General features: G+C 41.6%; 1 protein-coding gene across 1 annotated transcript in view; it reads left to right on the top strand.

The window, feature by feature from the left end:
- Positions 1-8,087, top strand: part of Atp6v1d (ATPase H+ transporting V1 subunit D) — a 22,700-nt gene extending 14,613 nt beyond the window's left edge. The window contains exons 3-9 of the mRNA XM_010645331.3: positions 527-606; positions 2,598-2,665; positions 3,020-3,064; positions 3,447-3,550; positions 4,096-4,162; positions 5,822-5,900; positions 7,348-8,087. Coding sequence (XP_010643633.1) covers positions 527-606; positions 2,598-2,665; positions 3,020-3,064; positions 3,447-3,550; positions 4,096-4,162; positions 5,822-5,900; positions 7,348-7,489 — 585 coding nt within the window. The 3' untranslated portion in view covers positions 7,490-8,087. The remainder of the gene's footprint in view (positions 1-526; positions 607-2,597; positions 2,666-3,019; positions 3,065-3,446; positions 3,551-4,095; positions 4,163-5,821; positions 5,901-7,347) is intronic.
- Positions 8,088-11,043: the final 2,956 nt, after the last annotated feature.

Here is an 11,043-nt window from a genome sequence, read left to right as displayed (position 1 = left end):
TTTTTTTTTTTAAAAAAAAAAAAAAAAAAAAAAAAAAAAAGATTGAATATTTTCAGGCATTAACATTTTCTAGTTTAACATTTTCTAGTTGTGTTTTAGCATTAGTATGGCATTAGGCTTTTAACTGTAACTTCAGTGAGTTTCAGAAGGTAATTTAAGCAGATCTACATGTACCCATTCAGGAATAAATAGCTCTGTTGGTAAAGAATTGCTTTTCTATTTATTAATACATTTATTGTGATATTTTATTTTGTTTGCTTTTGTACTGGGCATTGAACCCCTGAGCTACATCCCCTGCCCTGTTCTGTTGTTTTACTTACTGAGCTAGTTCTTTTGCAGCATCGTTAATGACCGTTACCAAAAACTGTTTAACATTGGGAATTTTGTTTTATCATTTGTGAGATCAGCATCTGATACTGATGTACAACACCTACCCTAAAATACTGGTGGTTGTTAGACGAGCTGAAGTATGTGAGCTCCGACCTAGAAGGCTGGGCTGAACCTGCTGTGCTTTGTGCTTTTCCAGACCAAGATGCTGATGGGCGAAGTGATGAGGGAAGCTGCCTTCTCCCTCGCCGAGGCCAAGTTCACAGCGGGGGACTTCAGGTAAAAGTGCGGTGCTTTCCAGTTCATGATTACAGTGAAAGTTTTTAGAAAATTCCAAAGTAGGTAAATAGTACAGACTACTACATGGTACCGAGAAGGACCTCTCGTAACCCTCTCCTTCCAGCTGCCTGGGGCTCTCACGCAGTGGCGGGCACAGGAGACTGATTATTTTGTCATCCGTTTTCAATTTGACCTTGTACCATCAATGTTTTCCTTGTTTTCATGAGGGTGTTTCTTCCTTCTCAAGGGTACCATGATACCTTTTCTCCTTGCGCTGGACCTTTGCTGTGATTTTTCAGTGTTTTGGGAATATTAGACGAGATAGATTAAACATCTTAATGTGTATCTTTTTTATGGTTTTTATTGAAGTATTAGTACAGTACAGTTACATTCATTGTTGGGATCATGTACCTTTACATGGCAAGTCTTGATTCTCATTTTTTTCCCCTTACCTCTGCCCTCCCTTCACCCCTTCCTCCCCTCCCCATCTACAAACACTTTATTTTCATCTTTTCATTCTCTCACATTTTTTTCTTTTCCCTTTTTGTTCTTCCTTTTCCTTGTTTTCATGAGGGTGTTTCTTCCTTCTCAAGGGTACCATGATACCTTTTCTCCTTGCGCTGGACCTTTGCTGTGATTTTTCAGTGTTTTGGGAATATTAGACGAGATAGATTAAACATCTTAATGTGTATCTTTTTTATGGTTTTTATTGAAGTATTAGGGTAAATTTTTGAGACTAGAATCCATTTATTTTCAGAAAACAAGCATTTTATATACCTGAAGTCTTCTTCCTGGCACAGTTAACCACCTTTCCAGGAACGGGTGGGCAGGCGGAACAGAATGAAATCCCAGGGTTGCCAGTCAGCTTGTCTCTCGTCTGTCTAAACCTAGTGTCCTAGAAAATCCTCTTTTGTCTCATTGGAGCTCAAATCCTGATTCATTTCAGCAGTATAGGACCCATTATTTAAAAGGCAAGAGTTGTGTGGCGTTTGTCGAAGCCGTGCGTGCTTTACGACACATACATGATGGTTTGCAAATGATGTCATTTCATGCATTAACGACTCTCCCCGTAGCCCAGCAGGTATTGTTGCTTTCAGCTTAGTGAAATTCTTTTCTGAAGTCACGTGGCTAGTTAAGGACAGAAGGAAAAGTTGTTTTCAGGATTTTAGATTTATTTTTGGTGGTATCGGGGAGCGAATGCTGCAGGGACTTGCAGATGCTAGGCGTGCACTCTGCCACTGAGCCACATTCCTAGCTGTATAAAAGATTTTATTCGACACAGGGTCTCACTAAGTCGTCTGAGTTGGCATCCAATTTGGGATCTTTCTGCCTTTGCCTCCTGAATAGCTAGGGCTGAAGGCGAGCACTGCCACTCGTGGCTGTTTCCAGGGGTTTTGATTTTACTGTCCTTGTCCCAGTGACGTGATTTGCCCTTCTGTAGTAGTGCTCCCTGGCAGCGGGCCTTGGCGCCTGAGGGCTGTAGGCCCCTCAAGGTACAGACTTTAATTTTTGCCAATACCGGTCAGGTAACAGTTTGCACTGACTTTGCCTGAGGGAGGAACTCAGTAGTAAGTCATTTATGAGTGGTTATGGGAAAGACACTTTATTTTACAGCAGATGGTGTTAAAGCCAGAAGCAGGGTGACAGAGTGTGAATACCAGCTTAACCAACTGAATAGCAAACCTAGAAGGAAAATTTTCTCCAAATGACACTAGTGGATTGAGAGTGCTGAACTCAGTCCCATCCACGCACTTAGTGAAAATCCTGCCTCCAGTACCTCGTCATTCTTGCTTGTGGTGGTTTCAACGTTGTTCTCTGCCATTGGAGGCCCTCCTAAGACAGCAGCAGGCTTTCTTCTTTTCTGGAAGAAGGACAGTTATCAAAACACTGAACTGTGACATCTCACTCCAGGTCTCATTTAATGTCGAAACTGTCCCTGTGGATTTATTTCTAAAGAGACAACTGAATAAAGGCTCTGTTTTCTTTTGCAGCACCACAGTTATCCAAAATGTAAATAAAGCCCAAGTGAAGATTCGTGCAAAGAAAGATAATGTAGCAGGTAACTTTTCAACCCTTCAGAACCCTTGGAGGATAGGTGACATTTTAAAATCAGCCATTTATGCAACAATATCTTGATGTGCCAGTTTCTCTCTTCTATTAGAACAGCTTGATTGGCTTTGTTAAAACCATTAGCAGTGAAGTCTTTATTACTTAGGGTAATCTGACTTTTGAATAGAAACAAAGGCTTAAGAAAACAGGTTCTGATACTCATTGAGTGAAGCTAGTTACATTTCCAGACTTCATCTCTTGCCTTTTGGGGAAAAACAAAAAACATAGGAGACAGTGCATAGGAAACAGTACTTCAAGGCTGTGTTTTGTTGGTGAGTTCCTGTCTGTTTCTGTATTTTAACAGGTGTTACTTTGCCAGTGTTTGAACATTACCATGAAGGAACTGACAGTAAGTGTGAAGCTCGGTGCTGGTGTTTGTCTCTGGGGTCTTCTGTTCCCTCTTTAAATGAAATTTGTACTGGAAAGCATCCTAGTTGGACTTCGTAGAGGTCAGAGGTTCGAGTGTTAAGACACTCTTTCACCAGGAGAGGAGCCTGGCTTGCAAGTGCAAGCTCCTGGGTACCATCCCAATGCCACACGCCGTCTTCTTTTGGAAACTGTATTCAGCATTGTCCTATAGTGCCTGGGAGTGAGGCAGGCACTTCTTGTTGCGCTTAACCAGGAGTTAATTTGTCTTCGTGTTTGGTAGTTTTTTGCTTATCTTCCTGTTGGGAATTTTCTGCAAGATTATTTACTCTTAATTACAAATGTTGTCTGACTGGTTCTTTCAGGTTATGAGCTCACCGGTTTAGCCAGAGGTGGGGAACAGCTGGCCAAACTGAAGAGGAATTATGCCAAAGCAGTGGAGCTGCTGGTGGAACTGGCTTCGCTGCAGGTGAGGGGACAGCCGAGGAGAGGGGGTGGAGCCCACGTGGGGCTGGTGTGGTGCCTGTTATGCGTGTGCTTTAGCTGTGACCCTGTGTGAAACCTGCCTGCTGTTTAGATTTCTGAAACCGTGGCTCCTGCAGTTATCTCTGCTTTTTATTACTAACAAATTGTACGTGCAGTGGTACAGTTTCACTGTTCACTAGGTGAGAACAGCAACAGTCAGAACTAGATTTAAATGTAAATATAATGTTGTTTGATCGTGAAAGCACTTTCTCCCTTTGTGGCCAGTTAATTATGTAGCTAGGTTATTAGGTCATTTTAAAAAAAAGTTCCAGGTGTCATTTTTATGTCTTCATTTAGGTGAATCAGAAGTAAACAAATTATAATAGCATGGAAATCGTGTTAGCTGTATGGAAATGTCACATGATTTTTCTCTTTTCTTAAACATGCTGAAAAGGTGGTCTTTGGGTTCCTAAATGCGCGGAGCCAAGTGAACAGGGCACAGTTGGGAAGACTTTGTGCTTATTTTATTAATTTGCCCTCCTATTTTAGACTTCCTTTGTTACTCTGGATGAAGCGATTAAGATAACCAACAGGCGTGTCAATGCCATCGAGCACGGTGAGTCGGAGCTGCTGGAAGGTGCCCCGGGGTCACTGTCCACCCCTCCTACTCGCTGGGCGCTGCTGGGACTCAGGCTCCGCACACCTGGAGGTGAAGGAGGTGGCACCCGTGAGCATTGTGGGGCAGAGCGTGTCAGTAGCACTAGGCGCACAGTGAAGGGAGGTCCGTGGGTATGATTTGGGGGCGACAGAGGAAAGTGTGGGTTCAAAATTGTGGACCTTCTCATTCATTTCCAGCCACTAATACAATTACAAAGGTTGAAGCTATTTCTCAAAAGGCTTAATTTTTTTCCCCTCCAGTCCCGGGATTGAACTCAGGATCTGTGCTAAATCCCCAGCCCAAGGCTTAATGTTTTCTTTAGTTCTTTGTAATGGTTGAACTGTGTCATCTTTTTGAATATGTTGAATACAGTACTACCTCAGTTCACCACAGCTTTTGTTTGCGAACAGTTTGGTTTGTAAACAGAAGCGTTTGACACAGTTTTGTTTTTGTGTGCGAACTGTGCATCGGGTGATGAACGCAAACATGGCCATCTTTTCCAGAGTCATGCAGTGAATTAAGTTTGTGAAACGAGATACTATGTACCGAACATGAAATCCTTTCCTTTAGGCTGTTCCCCTTGACTTCTAAAAATAAAATTTTCTTATTTATTTATTTAGCTATTTATTTATTGGTTTTTGAAACAGAGTCTCATCGTAGCTAAGACTGGCCTTGGCCTCGAAGTGATCCTCCTGCCCCAGCCTCTCAAGTGCTGGGATTATAGGCATGCACTTACCCCCAAGCCTGGCAAAATAAATTTTTCTGTTTGATGAATTTCTTTTCCATTTCTTTTACTTAATTACTTTAAAAACATGACTGGCTAGTGTTAAAAATGTTTTTTTTTTTTTCCTCAAGAAACTGTTTCCCTTAGAGAAATAATTTATTCAATTCTAAGTTTAAGAAAGGAGCAAAATTTGAGGGAAATTCCTCTGGTTGAGGCTTTGTTAAGATTATTTGAAGTTGTGTTATTGTTTTAAAATTCAGAAACTTTTTTTTTTTTTTTTTTTTTTTTTTTTTTTTAAAAACTTTTTTTTTTTTTTTTTTTTTGATGCTAGGGAATAGAACCCAGGCCCTGTTTGTGGCAGTCCCTCTAACACTGAGCTGTATTCCCAGCCCAGAAACTTCTCTGCCTGCCTGCTAGTGCCAGGCTTGCACATGAAACTGTAAGCACCACAAAGTGGGTAAGGCTGGCAGTTCTCACCTTCCAGGGAGTTCACGTTCTAGGAGCAGCGCAGGCCAATGCCACGTAGAGTAGAAGAACCCAGTGACTCAAACTTACAAGGTTCTGTCTCCCCTATTTTTAAAAATGGATTTCTGTTACACTGTGGTACACTGGTATTTGTTCATGTTTTCAGTGTATTCAGCATTGGATCTTTTGCAGTCCAGTATGTTATCTGTGCGTAGAAAAGACACTAACAGGGCACATATCAAAATAGTCACAGTAGTCACTTGTGGGTAGTTGGATTACACTTCAGTTTGTTTTCGTCTTGAAATGGTTTGTATTAAGTGCACGTTAGCTTTATAATTAGAGAAGATAAGTAGCTATTACACAGATGAACACCGTTAATTTGAAAGTACGCGCTTTGACAAACTCACTTGTCTATTTTTAAACTCTAGTTATTATACCTCGGATTGAACGTACCCTTGCTTACATCATCACAGAGCTGGATGAGAGAGAGCGAGAAGAATTCTATAGGTTTGTTGAAATTCACAGTGATCTTTTTGTTGTTCTTATTCCAAAGGTTCGATTTGCTGAGTGACTGGTTGGTTTATGTGCTTTTGAATTAGCATAGCTTGTGTATTATTCTGATAAATATAAGCAAGAAGTAGTCTCCTCATACCTGCAGATTTGGTTTTTCATAATTTCAGCACTTAGGGACAACTGCAGTATGAGACTGTTAAATGGGAGATTTGAGAAATGCTAAGCTCTCCGTTGCAGCTGTTCTGAGCAGTAGCCAGGCCCTGCTCCATCATGAGGGGGCCGTGCGGCGCAGCTGTCCGGACTAGACACGCCACCCTGCCGCCAGCCACCACCGCTCACACCGGCCATCGACTGTTGCAGTGCTTGCTCATGGAACCCTCATGTTATGTAACGACAGCACTGCTGCACCAGTTGGTTTAACCTATAGATGTGAAACTTGCAGATGCAAAGTATCTAGGAGAAAATGCAGTATATGCAGGATTTGGCGGCACACCTCCCTGCAGGTCAGAATAGATCCCCTGCCCATAGCAGGACAACTGATTTACCACAGGCCACAGAGGCAGCTCAGGTTTAGATTGCTGTCTCCTACATAAAAACGAATTAACCAGCCATAGGAGATAGTATAAAGTGCTTGGGGATTATCAAATAGTATAGATCGTGTCACTAGAGAATTAACACAGTATGTGGAGAGATGGTACGTGTCCATGAATTGGTTGTGAAGATTTAGTTAGTAGGGACAAATCTCATTATACCTGATTCAGAGAGTTGGTCGGGGTAGGTAGAAACATGAGTATTTAGGGAAAACTTGCTCATCTTTGACCTTGTATAGCGTGAGTATGATGTAAAATCTTTTTTGGGGGGCGGTTTGGGTTTTTGAGACAGGGTCTCACTATGTAGTTGAGACTGATCTGGAACTATGTAGCCCAGGCTGGTCTTGAACCCACAGCGATCCTCCTGCCTCAGCCTCCCGAGTGCTAGAAGTATAGGCATGTGCTACCACACCCGGCGTAAAATGTTAATTATCAAAAGTTAGTTTCTATCTTTCAATGATTTTAGAGTTGTGGTTACGGAAGATTTTAATAAAAGAACATCAGACTGTGTTCCATTAGGGAATGGTTTTCCTGTTTATCTATTTATTTTGAGACAGGGTCTTGTCTTGCTTTGTTCAGACTTGAACTGTTCAGACTTGAACAGTGTAGCCCAGGCTGTGTTGAATTTTCAGTGACCCTCCTGCCTCAGCCTCCAGGTGCTGGCTTTTATAGGGTTGTGCCACCATTCCCAGCTCAAATGTCTTTTTAGAAATTGAGTTATAAGTTAAGTTGAAATGGGAGTGTCAGTTTTTGTTCTAGTTGTACATGTTCATTGTTTTCGTTATAAAACTCAGAAATCAGATCTACTTAATACCTAAATGGCATTCAGAAAATTTCCCTCAATCTTACAGGTTAAAGAAAATACAGGAGAAGAAAAAGATTCTCAAGGAAAAATCTGAGAAGGACTTGGAGCAGCGGAGAGTGGCTGGCGAGGTGATGGAGCCTGCTAACCTTCTGGCTGAGGAGAAGGACGAAGATCTTCTCTTTGAATAGTCTTTTCTGTTCTGCTGCTTTCGGAAAGCCCCCAACATGGTTCTATTTAAATTCAGTGTGTAGGTTTTGGTATGTGCGCCTATTTGTATTTTGGCCTGAGAATTTCACCAATTGTAAAATTTACCTGGATGTCTATTTATGGGATTACTTTTGCAGAATCATGATTCAGCAACCATTTATCATAGGTCAACGAGATTTGCACAAGTTGCTCCTTGCTCACCGGCTTGAGTCGCTGGAGTGTCTGTGTCTGTGTCACACGTGGCCCATTTACCAAGCATTTTAAGAAATAGCTTTAGGGAATGTTCGCGGTCTCAGGCCAGCTGCTGTGAAGACCTGCGTTCCTACTTGCAAACCCTGGCACGCATCTGAGGTGCCACAGCCACCTGTGGCACCACCTCTCAAGCTTTGTGAAATCTGCACTTTTTCCCCTTGCATGACATCTGTCTTGTCTTGGGAGCAGTTTTGCCAATTTAAACGTGACTATGTTGTACACAGTAAAATGGTTGAAAAATAATTTGTCCTTTTTATTACTCATTTACTAAGAGCAATAGTCATGTTTTACACTTAGATCAGTGACCGTATTGCCATCCACAGATTTCGCTGTAGAACCCTAGTGAGTTCTTTATGTTTGTTTTTGTTTTTTTGGTACCGGGGATCGAACTTGGGCCCTTGCGCTTGCGAGGCAGGCGGTGGAACCACTGAGCTAAATTCCCAGCCCGTGAGTAACCTTTTTTAATTCCATCTTTATCAAGGTTTGCTAAAAGTCTTACTTTTTAGAGAACTACTGCATTTTAGGTACTAATAAATGATTGCCAATGAGTTAGATCTAAGAAAAATACTAATTTAATGAGGTATCTTTTTACTGTAAGTAGTAACAACCTGCTGCTGTCTTTCACGTGTGAAGACAGTACTTGAATAGCCATTATCAAGCGGGGACTGAGGTGTTAGCTTAGCGTTGTTTCATGATTACGCAGGCTGGCCTGAACTATGTAGCTCAAGCTGCCTGCGCTTCCCGAGTGCTGGGATTACAGGTGTGATCACCAAGCCTGTTTCTGTTTTAAACTCAGCCTTTCTTGCCAACAGCTCTGGCATTTACGGCATAACTGGCCATGGAATGGCTTAGTTATGGGGCACCAGCCTTGTTGTTTTTAATCTGCTGATAGCAGTCTAGGCTTTTTAAACTATACACTTGTTATAAAATGATAGGTCTGTTTTGTGCCAGGCACTAATGTATTTTATTGTCTTATCACAATAGCTACAACTATACAAACTTTATCTATCTCCTGGAGGAAAAATCTGAGGCACAGGGAGCTTGATTGTTACTAGGTTAAAAAGCTAGAGTGGTGAATCCAGGGTTTGAAGTAGTCTGCCTTCAGTTTCACACCCTGAACTTTCATCCTCCCTGGATTTAAAACCTACAGTTTTGAAAGCTAGGATGGGAGGTGTCCTGTAGGTAACCTATTTTGCTTACAGAATAAAACCTCAAATTTCAGTAGTGATTGGAAAATCAGTAACTGAATTTACCAGTATTTTAAAAATAGTTAACATAAAGCGTTTTAACATTTCCAACACCCTGGTGAGATGCAAATTCTACATTTCTATTTCGTAGAGAAGGAAAGTAAGGCTTACGTAAGGTAAAATGGCATAGCTCACATTATTAATCAAGTGGATCATGATTTCAGTGGGTTGGTCCTTAAGCATTATGAACTGCTTTTCTAGTAGGCAAAAATTAAATCTGAAGGTAGAAGTAGAGAACCAGATTAGTGGTTTATGTAGTAAATAAAACATTCACCTTTTAAGCACTGACTCAAGAAATCTGTATTTCTCCCATGGCTTTTTTTTTTTTTGGTACTGAGGATTGAGCTCAGGCTCTTGTGCTTGCAAGGCAGGCAGCAGAACCACTAAGCCAAACCCCCGGCCTCTCCTGTGGCTTCTTAAAGCTCTATCTAGTATTTGTTAGCATGGGTTAAACTGTCTATAAAACTGAAGATTATTTTATGATCTGGTATTTGTTAAAAAATCAGTATGCTGGGTATGGTGGCACACACCTGTAACACCACACTTGGGAGACTGAGGCAGAAGGGTCATGAGTTCGAGGCCAGCCTGGACTACATAGGCCGTCTCAAAATAACAAAAAAACAGTGGACAGAGAATTTGTTGTGTGGAGTTGGAGTCATGTGATCCACAGGCGAAGCGGGGATAGGTCAGGAACAGAAAGCTAGGTTGGGGTTGTAGGTGTCTAGGTACATATTAAATGTATCGGTATATGAGTGATTGGTGTCCTTTGGAAGGTAAGAGTGGTCTCGTAGAGAAATAGGGGAGAGCTTCTATTGTTTCTGCCTTGCCCCAGGTCTAGCAGTGTAGTCTGCTATGGATGAAAACCTCTGAAAACAGAGGCCAAGATAAACGTCCCGTTTGAGGGGAGTGCGGTATGCACATATTTGCCAGCAGTGCACATCCTGTCCTCTGTGTGCTCAAATCCCTGGCTCACTTACGTCTGCTTGAGTACAGTGTCCCCTTACCCTGCAGACTCACACGCTACAGAACCTACCTACTTCTGTGGCAACGTGGGGTACTCCCTCCCTCAGAGTGAACAGCTGGTTACCATGGAATTTGTTCCAGCCAAAGGTTCCAGTGATCTCCAGCAAACACTTGGGAGATCAGTCTTTTATGTGTGGGAACCCTGACTGGCAAAGGACTAAACACAGGAAGAGAAAAGTACTCAGTGGCTTTTATTTGAAATATAATTTTCAAATTTTTACAATACAGTGTGCAGTATGACGTTTCAAAATAAAGAATATAGATACACAGGCTAAGAGTACAGATGGGGATTTGTAACAACAGACGTCAGAGTGGTTACCTTTATTAAGGCTAAATCCCTGGTTTATATTTTCCATACACATTCATAAAATTACATTCAGATCATTCCTCATCAATACTTATACCTTAGGCCATGAGAAAAGGGGAAAAATCCAGACATTAGTTTTCATAGAAAGCAAATCTGGATTAATCTAAATACTATATTCTTCCATTTGTTCTGACTCATGAAAATTTAGGAAATGAAGATACTTCTTTATTTAGATTTTTTAAAGTACATTTTATCAACTATCGGAATAAGTGGTTAAGGCCTCCCTGACGCTACTTTCCAAGTAGAACTGCTGAGGGACAGAGGGACAGGAGTAGAATTGGCCAGAGAAGTTGTACAGCTAGATGTACAGAAGGCTTTTTCCCATTTTAGAAGTCAGCACAGCTCAAGTTTTCACTTTCTTTGGGGACCATGTTGAACATAGCACATTTGTATCGGTAAGATTTAGAACAGACCCAGATATAAACATTTCTATCCTTCAACCACTGAATGTGGAAGGAGAGAACTACTGGGCTTCCGTGACCCTGAAAATACATTACCTTACAGTTCTGAGAAGTGGCTTGTAGAGGATTTGTCTATGAAAGCCATGTGCCTAAGTCTTTATGGGACATAGCCCTACTGTGGCCCTAAGTTAGCAGGTGGCACAGCAGCCACTCACTGACACTAAAACCTTGAATGAACCTAACAG

This window comes from Fukomys damarensis, unplaced genomic scaffold (genome assembly GCF_012274545.1).
Source record: "Fukomys damarensis isolate Sample0158 unplaced genomic scaffold, DMR_v1.0_HiC HiC_scaffold_21, whole genome shotgun sequence".
Taxonomy (NCBI): Eukaryota; Metazoa; Chordata; class Mammalia; order Rodentia; family Bathyergidae; genus Fukomys; species Fukomys damarensis.
This window is presented reverse-complemented; position numbering and strand designations above follow the sequence as displayed.